General features: G+C 48.3%; 7 protein-coding genes across 7 annotated transcripts; 3 read left to right on the top strand and 4 right to left on the bottom strand.

Annotated features, from left to right (window-relative positions):
• Nucleotides 1–1,049: 1,049 nt before the first annotated feature.
• On the bottom strand, nucleotides 1,050–1,853 carry LOZ57_006225 (uncharacterized protein; the record flags this gene model as incomplete). The annotated part of the gene is made up of 1 exon (XM_049255245.1): nucleotides 1,050–1,853. The coding sequence occupies one exon, from the start codon at nucleotides 1,851–1,853 to the stop codon at nucleotides 1,050–1,052; it is 804 nt and encodes a 267-aa protein (XP_049105848.1).
• Nucleotides 1,854–2,289: 436 nt separating this feature from the next.
• LOZ57_006224 (uncharacterized protein) lies at nucleotides 2,290–3,970 on the bottom strand (the record flags this gene model as incomplete). Its single annotated transcript, XM_049255244.1, has 2 exons — nucleotides 2,290–3,875; nucleotides 3,934–3,970. 2 exons carry the CDS (start codon nucleotides 3,968–3,970, stop codon nucleotides 2,290–2,292), a joined length of 1,623 nt encoding a protein of 540 aa, XP_049105847.1.
• Nucleotides 3,971–4,442: 472 nt separating this feature from the next.
• Nucleotides 4,443–5,268, top strand: ARL3 (ADP-ribosylation factor protein 3; the record flags this gene model as incomplete). The annotated part of the gene is made up of 2 exons (XM_049255243.1): nucleotides 4,443–4,491; nucleotides 4,547–5,268. The coding sequence occupies 2 exons, from the start codon at nucleotides 4,443–4,445 to the stop codon at nucleotides 5,266–5,268; spliced, it is 771 nt and encodes a 256-aa protein (XP_049105846.1).
• Nucleotides 5,269–5,462: 194 nt separating this feature from the next.
• On the bottom strand, nucleotides 5,463–6,873 carry SPT14 (Phosphatidylinositol N-acetylglucosaminyltransferase GPI3 subunit; the record flags this gene model as incomplete). The annotated part of the gene is made up of 2 exons (XM_049255242.1): nucleotides 5,463–6,570; nucleotides 6,617–6,873. 2 exons carry the CDS (start codon nucleotides 6,871–6,873, stop codon nucleotides 5,463–5,465), a joined length of 1,365 nt encoding a protein of 454 aa, XP_049105845.1.
• Nucleotides 6,874–7,620: 747 nt separating this feature from the next.
• DBP6 (ATP-dependent RNA helicase dbp6) lies at nucleotides 7,621–9,915 on the top strand (the record flags this gene model as incomplete). The annotated part of the gene is made up of 1 exon (XM_049255241.1): nucleotides 7,621–9,915. One exon carries the CDS (start codon nucleotides 7,621–7,623, stop codon nucleotides 9,913–9,915), a length of 2,295 nt encoding a protein of 764 aa, XP_049105844.1.
• A 565-nt stretch (nucleotides 9,916–10,480) lies between these two features.
• LOZ57_006220 (uncharacterized protein) lies at nucleotides 10,481–12,576 on the bottom strand (the record flags this gene model as incomplete). The annotated part of the gene is made up of 2 exons (XM_049255240.1): nucleotides 10,481–12,280; nucleotides 12,349–12,576. 2 exons carry the CDS (start codon nucleotides 12,574–12,576, stop codon nucleotides 10,481–10,483), a joined length of 2,028 nt encoding a protein of 675 aa, XP_049105843.1.
• Nucleotides 12,577–14,980: 2,404 nt separating this feature from the next.
• LOZ57_006219 (uncharacterized protein) lies at nucleotides 14,981–17,685 on the top strand (the record flags this gene model as incomplete). Its single annotated transcript, XM_049255239.1, has 9 exons — nucleotides 14,981–15,101; nucleotides 15,151–15,205; nucleotides 15,269–15,309; nucleotides 15,363–15,540; nucleotides 15,587–16,064; nucleotides 16,123–16,184; nucleotides 16,230–16,646; nucleotides 16,697–17,238; nucleotides 17,309–17,685. The coding sequence occupies 9 exons, from the start codon at nucleotides 14,981–14,983 to the stop codon at nucleotides 17,683–17,685; spliced, it is 2,271 nt and encodes a 756-aa protein (XP_049105842.1).
• Nucleotides 17,686–18,131: the final 446 nt, after the last annotated feature.

Below are 18,131 nucleotides of genomic sequence, written 5' to 3'. Positions count from 1 at the left end.
GATTATTCACACAGGCTCAGCTGGCGGCCGGACCGGGGTCGGGCGAACTTAGGTGTTACGGCCGTTAGTTTAGTAGGCGGCCAATTACTGGACTTTATCCGCCACGTCCCGTCTCAAAGCTCTAAATAATACTTGGCTGCGCTCAGTCATGATCCTCGCGTTCTTATGAAGTTAAACTCTATGTTGACTCAGCGCCAAGCGCCCAACTCGTCGACATCACGGTCAAACATCGACCCGAAGACTGGCTACGATCAAGAACACCCTGACAGCAAAAATGGCTGGCCCGTCAAGTATGTTGCCTAATCAATTAGCGTGTCTGATCGCTAACGTTGCCATAGATCTTCACCTGGATCCTGCACTCCAAAAATACTACGGTGCGATTTTCCCGCTATGCCCTCTTTCACCATATCATGGTTACTAAGGCCCAGTTCGTACAGATGCAAACAAGAATAGATACAAGCACTTCAGGTGGACTCCTCGCACAGCTTGGATATCATTTTGTTTCATGGCCTTGATTCCAGGAGCTATTGGTTGGATTGGCTACAAGACGGAGGTCAGTTGTCTCCTTCTCCATCATCAGCCATTTCCAAGCAAAAAGAGGCAGGAAGAGTACTAATCAATACTGTTTGTGCTGTTAGGGTAAATATGAACTAAGAGGCAAACGAAGGGGTGACACGATTGCGGAATGGTAGACTACTAGCCCCTACGCCAAAACACTCCAAATGACCAATATCACAACCGCAACCAGTCTCCCAGCAATAGTAGCGATTACACGGGGCCCATATTTGCAAATTTACGAAACACTCTTCTAAATACGCTGGTTATTTTGATATCGGGTCTTCCCCTGAGTCTTTGTTTTACGTTACTACAACCCTCCGTGGGAATGAGGCCATTGGCATACTTTCATATCATTTCTTCAAAGGAATCATATCAGATTGGCGCACTATCCCTACGCGCCCCAATTGTAGTTATAACCCAAAGAAATTTAATTCTTCTTTCAAGGAACCCTCTGAGAAGCAGCGGGGTGTTCGAACGATGGCCATGTAGTGTCAGTACGGCCTCCCCCGCGGTCGATGATTTCCTCGGCCATAGATTCTCCCTCCCTCATCAGGTATGCGCTCTCCCCTTCTCCATTCACCACTTGGAACTGCTGGGGCGGTGATGGCACCTCTCCCGGAACCTCCTCCCCCGTGTCTCGGCCGCCCAAATCCATTCTCTCGCACGGGTGGAAAAGCGCGCATGCCGCTACCAATAGCAAAGGCACCAGAGGCTCCCCTGGGCGTGACATTGGGAGCCACGGATCCATCTTGAAGTGGCGGTAAAATCGCACATTCAATATAGTCGCCGATGATAAAACGGGCATCTTGTAGTGTTCGATCGGCGTCTTCGCCACTTAAATCAATATTTGGGCCGGCCAAGGTAGCGGATAAGCTGTGTTCTCTGCTTTCGCTATCTGCTCGAGGGCTGATAACAATACTCCCCATGTCCTTGCTAAGATACCTCCCTCGCACTGCATCGTTTGACGCGTTGGGGCCGCCAGGCTGGTTCTTTGTATCGGGATATATTAGGCGAAAACTAAGACGTGTTCCAACAGCTGGGTCCGGAAGTAGTGACGGAAGACATGAGGTGAGGAGGTGAGCAAGCTCACGCAAGGTGCACGAGTACCATGTATAGATCTGTAGATGCGGTGGCAACGGAGGAGAAGATGTAGATGATGCTGGGGTGCCGGGCGAAGATATATGGAAGTCGGAAAGATGATTAAAAGAACTCTGGCGGTAAAATAGCTTCAGGTGGAATGGCGTAGTAGTCTCACGGTCAAGCTTCGACGCGCCGCCTTCGATATTTGCGGCCATCGGTCGGCGGCCGCGGCGGAGCCTGGGATTGCAGAGAGTCAGAGGCAAAGTGAAAGTCTAGGTATCTAGAAGAGTTGAAGAGCTGGTGAAGAGGGTGAGTTCACTGCTTGTTGGCGGAACGACGCCTCATTTGCTAGCGAGTTAGTTAGTTACTTATGCGCGTTGGGTGCGAAATGGCTCCCGACAAGTGTGGGCTCGGCGATCGCAAAACCAGGACATCCACTAACCAGTTATTTGCTGAATACACTCCGTACTACATAAATGTCCCAGGAGGCGCTCTTCTATACACAACAGGGCTGATTCACTTACTATCTAGTCAAGATGTTTTCTAGTAATAAGCTGTGTCGCAACGAACTACTTGACTGCTTCGGAATACTCGGTACATATATAGTGGCTATTTACAGAACAGCGAAGTATGTGTGCCCTCCAATGAGGGCTACCTCGACCACCAGAAAAGCATATCCCACAAAAGCCTTCCCTTCGCCCATATGAATCCCGATTGCGAAGCATTCCCCTTCGCCTCTTGGGCCCGGTTGTGATTCTGTCCTGGCTCGCTTATTCTGCACTCCCTTTGAAACCCATTCGTTGTGACGGCGCGCTTGCGATGGTGCCAACCGGCTTGATATTCAACAGTCTCCTTCTCATTAAAAGTATCCCGAATAATTTTTCCCGCTACATAAACGCATCCTCCGTACGAAAAACGTATAAGCGAATCTCCGGTCAAGCTGCCGATTATATAAACCCGCGGAGCAAGTTCTAAGTCACAAAGAGCTGCTTCGCGTAGGGTTGAAGCAGATATCAAACCAGTATCAGCCGCGTTGGTATTGCTGGGAAGAATTTCTGCCCTTAAAGGTTGGTCCATATAGTCCAGTGAGCCTTGTCGGCCGACGGCGTATGCAAGGTCAGAAACATGGCGCCGAAGGATGGTACCATCATCGCGTTTTAGCGTAACAAGTGCACCATGGTCATCTATTACTACATCGGTGATTAATGTATTGGGTAAACCTTCGTAGACATCCCCCCAGTCCCTACTCTTCAAGAAAGGGCTTAGAGTCGAGGGGCGAAAGGGTAGTTTGGGGTCTGTTGAGCCGCCTGGAGGAAGAGAAGCACACCGCTTCATTAATCGGTATATGCCCGCATATTCTGGATATGCCTGTTGATGACAGCTTTTTAGAGGTGAAGGCCTTTCGTCCGGTGCCCATTTGAAAATATGAATCATTCTCCGATGCGCGGGGGCTGATATAATGATATCCGCGGCAGAAAACCCGGAGCCGACAATTAGCAGAGGCCTATCGTCATCTTTCATCTCCAAGGGGGCGATGATCTTGTTCAATAGTGGTTGCAAAAGTGGCCGGGCTGGCTTCACTTCAGCAAATATACCAGAGGCCAAAACGAGAGATTTGCATATTAGGTTGTGCGATGCAATGTAAAAGCCTTCATCAGTGCGAGATATATTTGCAACAGTTTCTGAAGACTTAATAGCCTCCGATATTCCGACAGCTGGCGGATACGCTGCAAAATACCCAGCTATCTCGCACCTGGATGGCCGCGTGAACGCAAGGGGGGTTGACCCATAGAGCTTTCTATGATGGGTCTGGAAACTATAGCCAGGGAGAGACAACATGCCGGCATAGCTGAGTGACTGGATATCCCAGGTTGTGCCTTTAGGGCATTCTGTCCATTGCCCCCCGGGTTCTAATGCATTACCAAGCACAAGGTGAGGCACTGCTTTTTCTGGGAGACGGCGCCACTGAATGCAAGAATACTGGCCCGTATCATCTATATCTGCGTTTGGACGCACAATGGCGTCCAGAAGGGCATTTACGGGCAGAGCTTGTGTCGAATATGAGAATCGAGAAGCCTCAAAATGATTCGTCAAGGCAGGGATGTCCAAGTCCAAGAGATCCGGAGCATTCACCAGCTTCTCATGGAGAATGGGGTCTGGATGAGGGGTCTGCGGGTCGTAGAAGGGAATGTTCCCGTGGAGTATATAGGAGAGAATCAGCGCAGAGGGGCCATTCCCTGCACAGGAGGGATTGTTAGCTGGAGGCGCTAGCAGCAGGGCCGCGAGATCACAAACCAACAACCACGACGTCGATAGACGACGGGTCAGGCATTGCTGCAGCTATGGACTACAAGCGCCCGTAGCAGCTCAGATGGCCCATTGTGCCCGCCAAGAAAAAAAAGAGAGAGAGAAGAGAAGGGAAGTTTCGGGCAGGCCGGTCTCTGTTTATTCCCGCGCCTGTGCAGTTTGGTGCTCGGCGCCGCTGCAATCAACGACGCAGACGACCAGCAGAGAGCGTCTGGGAGTCGTAGAGGGAGAGAATCCGCATCGCCGGTTGGGTCTGCGCGAAACGCCGGGAGGGTTGGGACACGGCGGGGTTGGTCGTTTCGCTTGGGCGGGAAGCTGGCGATGATTTCTAATGCCGCGGGCTGACAAATTCGGCTCGACTGGCTGACACCCACCACCAGCTCCTCCACCTCCAGCGTCCTCCGCTCCTGCGACGCGCACAGTCGCAGGGACCATCGCGCGCTATCGGCCAGCCAGCCTCCCCGAGCGGACTGACGACCGTGCTGGGCGCATGAACCATGTATCATCTCGCCAAATCACTGTATTTCTACGCCACCAGCAAAGAGGGTGAGCCCATCATCAGCATCCCTTTCCGCCCAGCGCCTCCGCTGACCGCAACGAGAGTTCTCCGTGCTTCTTCTCGGCCTAGATAATGCCGGCAAAACAACGCTTCTCAACCAGATCAAGGCCCTCTACCTGCCTTCGAGCCCCCTACACCACGACGACGCGCGCAAGTCGGACGTCGGCCGCACTGTGCCTACCGTCGGGCAAAATGTGGCAACCATTCCCTTACAAGACATGTACCTGAAAATATGGGACGTTGGCGGCCAAATTTCCATGCGTGGCCTGTGGCAGAGCTATTACGCTAGCTGTCATGCCGTCATATTTGTCGTTGATAGCACCGACGTCGGCGACGACGCAGACGTATCGCGCTTGAGTTCCTCTAGCGTTATGGACTCGGAACCACCTACTACATCACGGCTAATTCCCCAGCCTGAGGATTCGGCTCATCTCTCGCTAAAGCCCATAGACCCGTCAAGCAATTTCGGCAGGCTGGACGAGTGTCGGCAGGTGCTTGAGTCAGTTCTTCGCCATTCCGACGCTGTTGGTGTCCCTGTTCTAGTGTTAGCGAATAAGCAGGACCGTGAAGATTGTGTTGAAGTAGTCCGCATCAAAGAAGGGTTTGTGCGCAAAGTAATAGAAGGTGAGGAAGGTGGTGGTGTTCGGGACAGTCGAGTATTACCCGTTAGTGCTCTCATGGGCACTGGCGTTCGAGAAGCTGTGGAATGGGTCCGTAGCCGCGTGACATGGAATAAAGAGACGAGGCCTCCGATATTAAGATAATTCAAGCTGTCTATGCGATATTATACCCGGCTTACTTCTGGTTACACCATAGTATCCATCCAGTCGCGTATCGACAGCCTTCGACATCAGCTCCAGCATGTGTACATACATGCATATCTACATACAATTTTTCTGACGCTTGCTTGTGGCAATAATTCTGGTTGTTTTTATATCTATCAACCCCGATAATTCCGTCATCTGCCAACGCAGCTGGCAACTTCATTTTCATCACCTGGGGTTTCGGTGACTCGATTGTTCCCCGAATACCCAAAACGCGACAATTTCCTGTCGGTGCTGTCCCAGGGACGATTAGTTACATTTGAGAGGTGGCCCCTAGCTTCATCGCGATGGCTACTTCGATACACCAACTTCTTCGGCCAATCTCGAGCAATATCAATATTCCTACGCGGCATCCAAAGCTCAAGGAAAACATAAAGCAGGAAGTCTATCAGGGCACAAAGACAGAATAGCTTTCCTGCCCAGATTCCGCAGCCATAGTATCGCTTGAGCCGATCGATAAGCGCAAAGCTATGCTCCCTAGCTCTTGCGCCTGTCCAGCTTTCTCCCGGAAGGTATCCATAAAACTCCTCTTCACTAATAGCACCGCATATACCATGATACACGCGTTCTGTCCGCCGAGCCACGTCTGTCCAGGAGTACATCATCCGAACTTGATCATGAAACCTGTCTGTGCGGATTTTGTTTGACCTCAATGCGGCGATGGCTCTGCCCGTCGCCTGGACAAGATCGTCCTCTTCCGGTTTAGCAAATGTGGTCATATGCTGTGGTAACACTTCCGGAATTCCTCCCACTCGCGTACACACCACATATAGACCACAGCTGGCGGCCTCAACTATAACCGTACCAAATGCCTCGGTTAAGCTGGGATGGAGGTAAATATGCCCTCTAACCATTACATCGCGCACCTCCTCATGCCTGATTGGGCCCAAGAGTTGCACCTTGTCCTGTAGCACATTTCTTTCCAGCATCTGCTCAAGGTCAATAGCTTTAGGCCCGCTCCCCGCAATAATAAACCTAACATTGGGGTGGACTTCGAGAATTCTCGGGATTGCCGCAATAAGAAGATCTGTCCCTTTATTGTAGAAGAGACGTGATATAACGACAATCGTGATCGTATCATCGTGTCCCAGACTTTGTGATGGAGATTTGGATACGAGCTCTTCTTTCTGATGGTGAGGCTCAGCGTAATTCAATGGCCGAAAGTTCTCTGGCACCAAAGCATTTGGAATAACGGAGACCATCAATGGATCCAATGATGCCCTGAGTACCGTGTTCTCCTTGCTACAAGAAATTAGCAGCTGTGATCCGAAAGACTACTTATACCTACCATGTATGACTGACACATATCACATGGTCGACATCACTTAAGGTGAATTTAAGTAATTTATTCGTAAGAATAGAGCTAGCTTCCGCAAATCCAAACAGGGAATGATCCGTGAAGACGGTTCGCAGCCCCATGGTCCTTGCGTGTAAAATCGCCTCGTGACAGAAGCAGCTCAAACTGGCATGTCCATGTACTATCTCGATCCGTTCCCGAATGACAATGTTACGGAATATCGGGAAAAAAGAAAAGACGGTAGGCATGGCGGACTCGCGATAGATGACAAAAAAGGGGACATGATAAACCTTGAGGCCATTGGTCAGGTAACGCACGCCGGTTCGGCCTTGATATGCATGCGTTACAATAATAACTTTGTGGCCCCTGTCAATCAGTTTCTATCAGCTATGTAAGCTTAGTTCTGCATTTGAAGGACGACAGAAGGTATCTGTACCGTGGACAGTTGATATATGTGACTTTCGACTCCCCCTGTCGCGATAAGATCAGCACGGGCTTATGCCACCCTCTCGAAGTTTTCCGCACCAGGCTGTGGGAAAAAGAAGTCACTTATCATTCTGTATCAATGATTAGAATCTATCGTCGTCTTTCCCTCTCTCTCCCTCTCAACAATCCGACGTAGGGCGTCGTCACTCACGCAATATTGTAAGGCATCCTGTAAAATGCTCTGACGTAGAGACGCGGCACTCATGACTCACCCCGAAATCGGCACAGTATAAAAACTACGCACAAATTGCTAGGACTGGTTTCAGTGCTATCCACCCGCAAAACAGAGTATGAGTAGGAAGAGCGTATGCCTGTGAATTGATGTCGTTCTCAGGATTAACTTAGTACCTTCAGTTAACATTTAACTAACTAGTTAACGAGCTAGATTAACTTAACTAGTTAACTAACTAACTAGTTAGTTAACTAGGGCGGCGAGTGATTCTGCCAGCAATGCAGAAGACAAAAATTATTGAGACTCCTTCGGCTGCATAACCCCTCTTGACCTGGCCATGGCTGCCTTGTTCTATGCCCGTTATGTGCCCGGGGAGCTTAAGCCTGTCGGCCAATTGGAAAATTTAAACGAAGTTTCCGACACAGAATACCAAACCCATGTTATTACTCCATCTCCAGCAGAATTCCCCGCTACGATTTCCGCTACCCAGCTGAAAACGAAGAAACGCCGTGAAGAGACAGGCATACAAGACCTGAAACCGTTAGATAAAAGAACCTACGAACGTACTGTTCCCGCTGGAATTGTGATTGCACCCGTATCCGAACCGACCACCCAGGCTGAAAAGAAACCATCTACACCTCATCAAGGACATGAGAAAAATCTACCTGCTGTAAATATACAGGCCACACAATGTGACACCTTAAAACGGGATCAAATGAAAAGAAAACGGGAGACCGAGTATGGCTCGGCTCTGTCCATAGTTGATCCACCTTCAAAACATGCCAGAATACTCTCCAAATTTGACAAATACACAACGAAGATTCCAAATCCTGCTGTCGCACAAGAGTCTAGTGAGGAAGTTACGAAAAAGAAGGAGCAAATCAACCATGGTCTTGAACCTTTTCCACAGCCTATTTCTTCACCTGAATCCAGTCAAATACCCACATACGCCACTCTACCCGAGTGGCTCCTGCACCCCATCATTGCTCCATCGGAGACGCGCCAGACTTTTAAAAGCCTTGGCCTTGGTACAAGACAAACGTCGATACTCGAAAGTAAAGGCTACTCCCATGCGATGCCTATTCAGTCCGCCGTAATTCCCTTGGCTTTGGACTCCCAGTGTCGAAATTGGGGTGACATCTGCGTTTCCGCTGCTACAGGTTCGGGGAAAACTTTAGCCTATGTACTTCCGCTAATATCCTCTATCAAGTCTTCGTCTATGAATTGCCTACGAGCCCTGATAGTTGTTCCTACCCGCGAACTTGTTAGGCAAGCCCGCGAGATGTGCGAGCTCTGTGCCGCTGGCACTGGTTTGCGCATCGGGACTGCTGTAGGCTCTACGGCTTTGAACGATGAGCAGGACATCCTAAGGGAATCTGATCAGGTATACCGTACCTGGAGCTCGGCAATAACTACCAACTCAAATATGTCAACCAAGGATTGGACAAAGTTCAATCTTCAAGAGTATATAACCGACACCGAAGAATCTTTAAAAGTTCTTCCAAAACACAACTTAAACCTGTTTCTCGATATTGATATTTTAATCTGCACCCCTGGACGCTTGGTAGATCATCTTCGATCAACAGGTGGTTTTAATTTGGACAACTTAGAGTGGCTTGTGATTGATGAAGCTGATCGGCTATTAAATGAGAGCTTTCAGGAATGGACACAGGTCGTTATACCAGCAATTTCCCGAAATAATATCATCGAAACGACGCATTCGGCCCTAAGACGTCTCGGGCATTCAACAGAGCAAAAGCCTCTTCGAAAAATAATTCTTAGCGCCACGATGACAATGGATACTACTAAATTAAACTCTCTGCAGTTACATAACCCTAGACTGGTTAAAGTTGACTTAGATAGCAACCATCCACAAAGAATACCCCAGTTAACACAATCAGCTTTTTCCAACAAGAGCGAGGTATACGCAGTCCCTCCAACTCTCAGCGAGGCACTGATACCAGTTGGTGATGGGTTATCCAAGCCGATTTACCTTCTACAGCTTATATACTCTCATATTTTTAATGAGACATCGGCGTCAAGCACATGTGCTTCAATGACCCAGCTACTCGATGTCTTCTCTACACATTCCCTATCTAACTCCATACTAATATTTGTCAAATCATCGGAGACGGCTCTACGGCTAACCCGACTGCTAAAAATTTTGTGCCCTGCACTAGCCACCTGTCTTGGGGTGCTCGTCAAATCAAATAAGTCTGCCACTGCTCGTAAGACACTTGCCGCGTATAAAAATGGAACTGTGCGCATTATGCTTGCTACTGATCGTGCCTCACGAGGACTTGATCTCCCTTCGCTAGAACATGTCATCAACTACGACGTACCTGCTAGTTTAACTAGCTACATTCATCGCGCTGGGCGGACAGCTCGCGCAGGGCAATACGGGTCAGTATGGACACTTGTTAGCCATAGCGAAGGGCGATGGTTTTCCAGTGAGATTGTCAATGGTGCTATAGAGAGAGGGACCCGTGTGGTGAGGAAAGTAAAGATTGACCGCACTCGTGTTGGTGATGTGAGCCACCGTTATGAAGCTGCGCTGAAAGAACTTGGGGAGGAGGTCATCTCTGAGCATAAACCCATGAACCGAGTGCATCCAGCCAAGCCATTGAGTTAGTTTGCACGGCTAACTTTCCCTCGGCTGTCTTATATGAGCTCGAAAAGTAATCTAGGAACAGGCCTGCAAATATCTACCCACACAACGGCTGCTATGGCGAACAAATAATGTTGCCTTGTTCCCGCTCACATTGTACACATTGTAGCAGTTACCTTTCTGTGCCACATAAACTCGTTCAAACGATATTCACTTTTTTGGGAAACAAATCAGTCTGTTTAACACTAGTTAGTAGCTGCATGTGAAACAACTGGGACCATGTTTGACACTGCCAAAAACACTACGCCTTCAGCCTAGCAGAGCTAAAGATGGAAGGAGTGTTCAAAAAGGAAATGTGTCAGATTTGTCAGATCCTATTTACAGGACTTCTTGTATTATAATTTGGCAATGATTATTGCAGAATCTACCATGGGAGGCAAGGAGACGTGGATCAAAGAGTATATTGTTATATTATAGTGTGACACCAGCTCCATTGCCCGCTAGCTATCCAAAGCCTGAATATGGGAAGGGGTACATGGTGGATGGCAAAATTGTAATGAAAATACCTGAAATACAAGGAATCATTAAATCACAGAAACTTTAGCATGAACGCTACCACGAGAGTATTGGTGAAAATATGTAAGTATTTCAGTGGCTTGAAAATCGGTGCCACTCCAGTAAATTCTGCTGCGGTGGTTGAGGATGTTCGAGGCGGCTCTGTTCTGATGGAGTTGGCAGTATCACTGGTTTCTGGCTGTGAATTTGTAGACCGTATAGGGGGGGAAGGGGGAGTTCTTGTAAACAGCAAAGACTGATAAGTTTGGATATTGGAATTTGGTATCGGAAACGACGAATTCAAAGAATTCGATGCAAATGGGGCTGAAGATGGACTCGATACCAAGAGAGAGGAAGATTCAATTTCCGATGTTGGTTGGGATATCTGGTTTGTGCTATGAGATAGTTGCGGCTCAGGTACAACGGTGGAATTTCCAGGGAGCGTCTTGCACAGATTAAGAAAGCTTTCAAAGTCTGGCCTGAGAATATCATCAAACGTTCCATGGTTAGGCTGGCGATGAGCCCTAATGCATCTGTTGCACTCGTCCAGATGGGTGAGAAAAGCCGAGCCCTTACGACATAGCTTCTCTGGGTCGCCTTTGCTTTGCGCCTCTAGCACACTATTGTTGCATTCGTCGTAGCACACTGCTGGAAGGGCCTTTATGACTTGTCGTTTGCCGACTTCCGAAGACTGGGTGGCATTTTCGAAAAGGAAAATATCAAAGCCAAGGCCGAATTTCCTTGGGTCTAGATTATAGTACCCTAGAGAAACAATGAACTTCTTGACTGTACTTCCAACAACTGGTGTTCCCCAATATTGTGGGGGGTGTAAAGATGGGCTGGCAGGACACTCCTCAGGACTACAGAAAAAATTTGCGCTTGGTGGACCAACGTCGAAATTACAAGTGCCATCCATAGCGCTGCGCATCGGTTTACAGAGGGAGCCAGGGGGGCATCCCCATATGTAATCAGTTGGAAGAGGTGCTGTAGGAGTGAAAGTAGGGTTGAGGGTGCGGGATGGGCAGAGGGAAATATAATTTGAAGTTTTCGTTATGATTTGATCGGTTGCAGGACGGTACACGGTAGTTACCATTCCAGGAAGTGTGGAGGTTTGTGTAATTATGCTTGGAGGTAGGGTGACCACAATCGTTTTTGTTGTTGGCGGTAGTGTAATTGTCGTTCCCGGAAGAGTAACTGTAATAGCAGGAAGGGTTTTTACCACGGTGCTTGTGCTTCGTGGAAGCGTGATCACGTTTGTGATAGTTTTAGCAGGGAGGGTAATGACATCCGTGGTGGTACTCGGCGGTAAGGTGAGCGTCTGCTCAGTTGTGACAACATCAGTAACAGTGTGTTTATCCGTCACCGTGCGACGGTCTGTCACGGTTTTTTGATCAGTAATGGTATAACTATTCGTAGTTGTACTGTATTCAGTCTTAGACAACGTAAGGGTCAGGGTCTTGTATTCAGTTTCCTCCACTGTTGTCGTATCCTTCTTCGTAATGGTCTCTTTTTCGGTATATGTTATAGTCAACGGCACCGTGACTGTCGTTGTGATTCCAACTGTGACTGTGATTGGCGTTGCAGACTCTCTTACTGTTTTTGTAACCGTCGTTTTCCACCAGCACCAATCGCCACTGCAGGGAGGCTCCTTAGTAGGGATATCGCTGGGCCACCAGGTAGGCCACTGTATGGATGATTTTGTTGTAGATTTGGTAGCCAAAGTCGTCGTTTGCCTCGTGGTTGAGATAGTGGTGTGGCTGACTGGTACAGTGTATGTTCTTGTTATCAATATTGTCGAAGTGTAGCATTTCGAGTGGTTGCAGTATATTCCGACCTATATGTATTAGCTGGTGAGCCCAATTCCCTCTAATTCTAGCTTTGAAGGCTAGGGATTACACACACATCATTGCTATCGCTCGCTGTCAGGATATCTTCTTTTTTGGGAAAACCATTTGCCGAGGGTGCTGTATCGGTCGGGGCAGCGGCCAACAATGAAGGGCTAATTCCAACAGAGTAGCCTGAGTGAAACTGGTCAAGAGTCCTGGAATTCTTAGAAGGAATGTAGGTCTGTGTGGGCGTTTGAAGGGCAGAAGATGCTCCCAGAAGAAAAAGTGAATGAAATAGCCTCATTGCTTAGGTCAATTGCTGTCTATTCTGTAAATCAAATCAAATCCTTTCAATTGCCAAGATCTGGCGAAAGAGGAAAATGTCAGCGAGCAGTCAGAGCAGCCAGCAAAGGACGGCTGCAGTTAGTTATCAACGTAACAAGGCACGAAAGGTTGAAAGCAGATTGAAAGCCAATTAGGATATCGCTTAATAGCATTCGTAAATACAAGCAAACAGGGGAAGAATCTTTCTCGCATGAGGTTGAATTTCAAAAAGAAAAGTTAGATTCCTCAAGGTCAGATTTGGGTATGCTACCAATGGGCGAAAGCATGTCTTTCTAGAAGGAAGCAGGCCGCACCATTCACACGAAGCGGGTTTGAAGAAGAATATGGGGTTGCTACTGGGTTTAGAGGCTTAGCCAATCAATAATGGCAGGGAATAATCAATCATGCACGTTCAAAGACGTGATCCTTTAGGCCACATGGGCCAGCAGTACTGGGTATAACCTGGGATACAAGATGAAAAGAGGTGCCCTGGCAGGAAGTTTTCGAGTCTGAACAACACACGAATTGGTTCGGATACTCCGTACATACATGTGCAACGGATAATACGAAGCAATGGAAGGTTTGATAAGAGCATATTGGATCAAAATGTACTAGTCAGGGGCCCCTGCTAGTGAGTTCGGCTGAAAAGTTCCAAAGGGCAGGAGAATCGGCAAATATTGCATATTGAAATCAATATGTCGCAGCATTCCTTTGTTCCATATAGGGAGCAAAGTTACTGGTAACGAGCCGGGACGTGGGATCGATCAGTGGCTAGTGGGTTCATTGTGGGGACAACAGGCCAGCAATATGTTCACAGAGACAAGGCGTGCATATGACGCCAGACGCCAGCTAGCACCGTGCTGCCCCGGGTAGCAATGAGCGTGCGCCTGCAAAGTCGACGCTGGATGAGGGAGGGATGTTGTCTGGCCGCTTGGGCGGTGGGCGGATGATTAACTGATTAGTTAGTCAGCTGCTTCCCTGATCTGCGGCACGGGACTGCACTAGTAAACGAACTGCCGGCGGCGCCCGCCCGCCAGCTTTCCCGCCAATCACCCATCGCATCGCGTCGCGTCGTAACGTCTCTCCTCCCGTCGCTGTCCTCCCTGGTTCGTCCAGGGCACGCAGTACGGCGTCATTCTTATTCCCGCACTCTACCGCCATACCGCATACCGCCTCCTAGAGCCTCCCTTGCCCCGCCCTCGCATAGGAAATTCGTCCCCTTGCCGGAAGATCACCGCCCGGGAACTCTACCCTGGATGCCCGCTGGGGATACGAGCAGTGTCTCTTCCACACTGTCACTCTGCTCGCGAATTGCAATTCGAGTCATACCAGCTGCGCACCAGATGCAACGATGCGAATAGCCTGCTTGCCTGTCGCTCATGCTCTCTGCATGCCCGCCCCAGCACTCATCCTCAAACGAACCTCGTGAGCCACCATTTGATTGGCGTGGCCTTTGCCCTCTTTTCCCCACAGGCTGGCCTATCTTCCATGACGAACCTGTATACCTTGCAAGTACCGTCTTTCAGCTACTGTAATGAATAAAACTCCGATCCAGTCATCCCTGTCTTTCATTCAATATTGCTTGTCATGTCCTCCAGCGATAATACTACAATCTGTCATTCGACAGATACAATGCAGGACCACCGGTAGCACCTAGTCCAGGTGAACTTTCAAGCCGCAAGAATGGCTCCGGTTTTCAGGTTGGAATGGATGTACGTAGTAACTTTTCTTTTAGTTTTTTTCTGCACCCTTGCCGCATGCACGCAACCCCGCTCCTCCATGCCATTTCTCGTGTATTGCTGATCGTAGTACCCGGGATGCCTCGCAAAAGCCCTGAGTTCTTTCTCGCGTGGACGGCCATTATTGTTATCAACATATTTACTAGACTGGCTATGTGGAGTCTCTCTCCAAGTATTGAGGACTTGGTTGATGTATTGAACAAGTTTCTTTCTGGCAATATTGCGACCTCCAACGTCCGAGGCTTGATTCAGCTCACTCCGTGACCCTTGCATCTGAGCCAAGCTTGGGGGGCTCACAGAAGCTTGCGACTGGTAGGCCACCCTTTACTACGGTCATACATAATATTTATGGAGCATCTTTGGCCTAGTTTGCATATTTCAATATTATTAGTGCATCATACAAAGGCCCCATATTCCCGAGGTAAAATTAAACTTGCAGCACCTGTCTACATTACCACAAGAGCATAGTCCATTTCTAGTCTATCTCTTTAGTCTGACGGCCATCCTCACAATTGACTTCCGAAAGCATTAGACAACGATGATATGGTGTCTACTGAACATTAACAATAGGTTGCCCGAATCTTAATCCCTCGAGAATTGGTTTCTGCATCGTCATTACAACAGTTCTAAACTAATTTGATGACCATGATAATGATATACCCCATTGCCCTTTGTGGGATCATGCTGGTTCTCGTTGGGCCAGTAGTAGCCCAGACGTTCAAAAGCCAAATCAATATTACCATGTGCAACTGGTTTCGACCAAGAGGTGATTTCGCCCCTATACCTAACGCATAAATGCTAAGCCGTAGATGCAGTCGACATTATCCGAGATACTGTTTATCTAGACGGTGGAAGCCTCTGGTGGCGACGGTACGTTTCCCGGTGTTTAGAGATGTTTGAAATTTAGTTCCCTGATATAGATACCACCTGCAGTGGATTTTCAGATGGTACCTTCGGCAGCCCGCAGAACGATGGTATATTATATATTCGGGACAGTAAATCTCCTTTTATTCTAAGTGACATATAGGGAATCCTGACGGGAATATATTCACACTCCCCCTTTCTGTTCCATTTAACACCGTGCACACCAACCTAACAGGCTTGTTTGGTCGGATAAATCCGGTGAACGGCGCTGGCAACAATATTGCTCCAACTTACGTTGATGGTGCTATGTTTGCAACTGAAAATGAATTCATGCTTTTTGGGTATGGTTAAACCTGCAACTATGGTTATGACTTCTAACAAAGTTAGGGGACTACTCCGTCTCACAGACTCTCAGTCGCCGCCAAATTCAAATCAACTTCTTTCTTATGAGCGGTATTTCTGGGGTCCGAAGGGCGTTACCAATTGGAAACAGGGGTTTCTTCAATCTCGAACTAATCACAACGTCACCCGCTACATTACGCACGGAGCTGGAGTGTCCGTACCGAGTGAAAACCGAGGGTATTACTTTAGCGGTATGCGTGGTAAAGATTGGGGTGAAATATCATTTCCAGAGCCCAAAGCAAACTCTACAGCTAATACTCTAATCTCCGTTGATATGGCTGAGTGGAGAGGAGAACAATGGTCTAATTCCACGTTGCCGGAAAACATCCCGCCCAGGGGAAAGTCAGAGCTTACTTGGATACCAGTATCTGACTCCGGCGTACTGGTGGCCGTTGGTGGTGTTCCGCATCCCCAGGATACTGTTGGTCCTGAAGGCCTAACTATGTCACAGTTACAAGAAAACGTAAGTATTTCGGGCAGTTGGTGGTCATGGTGTACACACAATGTTGACAATATCTTAGAAAGTGATGGGTGAAGACTTCATGAAACGCATCGCCGTGTACAACATTGCATCAGGGAAATGGTAGGCATTACATTCACGCAAGTTACGACTGGCTAATGACAAAAGGCATTTACAAAATACTACGGGGGAAGTTCCTCCAGCTCGTAGCGACTTTTGCTCGGTAGTAGCAGAAGCAAAAGATGGTAGTTCTTTCAACATCTACATATATGGCGGCTATGGGGGCAATGATCGGGAAGAAACGTCGTTCGATGACGTATACATCTTATCTATACCTTCATTTAGGTGGATCAAAGCGTTTCGGGGAAGAAATGAACATGGTAGGCGAGGCCATCGATGTATCAAGGCTTACCCGGATAAAATGCTTGTTTTTGGTGGATTGTTCATAGATCCCTCTACTTGTCTGGATGGCGGCATTATTCAGGTATTTAACTTGAACACGGTTGAGTTTCAAGATGTTTATGACCCGGCAAAGTGGAAAGAATATAAAGTCCCTGCTGTGGTCACAGCTGCCATTGGCGGAAAGTAAGTGTCTGCCATATGATAAAGCCATGGTCATCTAACTTTGTTAATAGTGCCAACGGTAATGCCACACTCCAAAAGCCTCCATCTTGGGATGACAACGAGCTTGAGAAAATTTTTTCAAAATCATATTCCAAACCGATCAAGACTTATTACCCGTACATGCCAGTGGAAACATCGGTTTCTACCCCAGCGCCGACTACAGGCAGCGGTCTTCCCAAGTGGGTTGGCCCAGTGATCGGCGTAGTTCTTGGACTCATGTTGGTCACGGGCTTGATGTTGGCCTGGCTTCTTTGGCGCCGGCGAAAAGATCGACGCTATGCTTCGAGTGTAGGCGCAAATAGCGACAATCGAAAGCGAGTAATGCGCTGGATTCATGGAACTGGGCTTCCATCTAAAAACATAGATGCAACGACTACAACAACAGCAGAGCACGAGCAACGATCAGAAAAGCACATGTCTACGAGATTTTCAGAAGTTGGCAACGACTCCGTAATCACGTCTCATGGTCGACCTACTGTTGTCTATTCGGATCTCAACGAAGCCGCAGGCTCAGCAGTACATGAGCTGCAGGATAGCTCACATCCAGCGCTAGGTTTGTGGCCGCATTCGTATACTCACTACTATAGACACATACATACATTCATAATACTAATACCTAATAGGCGCTACTGTTCACGCACCTTTAGAACTTCCCACCGAATACAACGAGTCTCCTGTCTCTTCGCGCCCAAGATTTCCTAGTGATGCCGTCAGTTTTCTCAGCCCTATTTCTCCGGAGCCCGGAGCAGTATCTCCACCGGCGAGTCCTCCTCCTGAAATCCGACCCACACGGCCGATACACAAGCGGCATAACTCATCTCTATCTAGCATGGGGTTTTCTCCACATCCAATCATCAACAGCAACCTTGACCATAATGGTACTCCTATCAATGAGGAAGAGAACATGCAACGAGACCACTTTGTTTCCGGTATAACTGAAGACTTCTCGTCGGACTCGGAATCACACCATGAGCGGGAGCCGGAATTTAAGACTTGGTAAGGGATGCGTCGCATTGGCACCCTTTCACAATCTGGTCCTAAAACACATCGCAATCGCTGATTGTGTCTTCCTGATGATAAAGCTTGTTTGTAAATAATAAACAGACAGCTTGACAGATACGTCCTTGCTCCATAGCGCTCTTTTAAGCATGAAGTTGGCTGTGGTGAGAATTACATAGTTAACCAGCCGCCAAATCACCTGATCACATAGTTCTGGATTAACTATTAGTCGGACTTCGAGCCTACTCGGATTATTGATGATCCAGTCCGATATCCTCGGCATATCACGTGCATTCGCGGTGACTCGTCCCGTTGCGACTCCGCAACCAACAGCGCCGGTAATTAGGCAACAACAAGCGAAGCGTATGATGATAATAAATGGTCCTAGCCGGAGCCTCGATGCCCGGTGCCACCCCGCAGTTGAGCTGTTCGCTTCTATGGCGCAGC

The sequence above is a fragment of the Ophidiomyces ophidiicola genome, assembly GCF_022830035.1.
Source record: "Ophidiomyces ophidiicola strain CBS 122913 chromosome Unknown scaffold_37, whole genome shotgun sequence".
NCBI lineage: Eukaryota > Fungi > Ascomycota > Eurotiomycetes > Onygenales > Onygenaceae > Ophidiomyces > Ophidiomyces ophidiicola.
The sequence above is the reverse complement of the archived record's forward strand: the minus strand, read 5'-3'. Positions and strand labels throughout refer to the sequence as shown.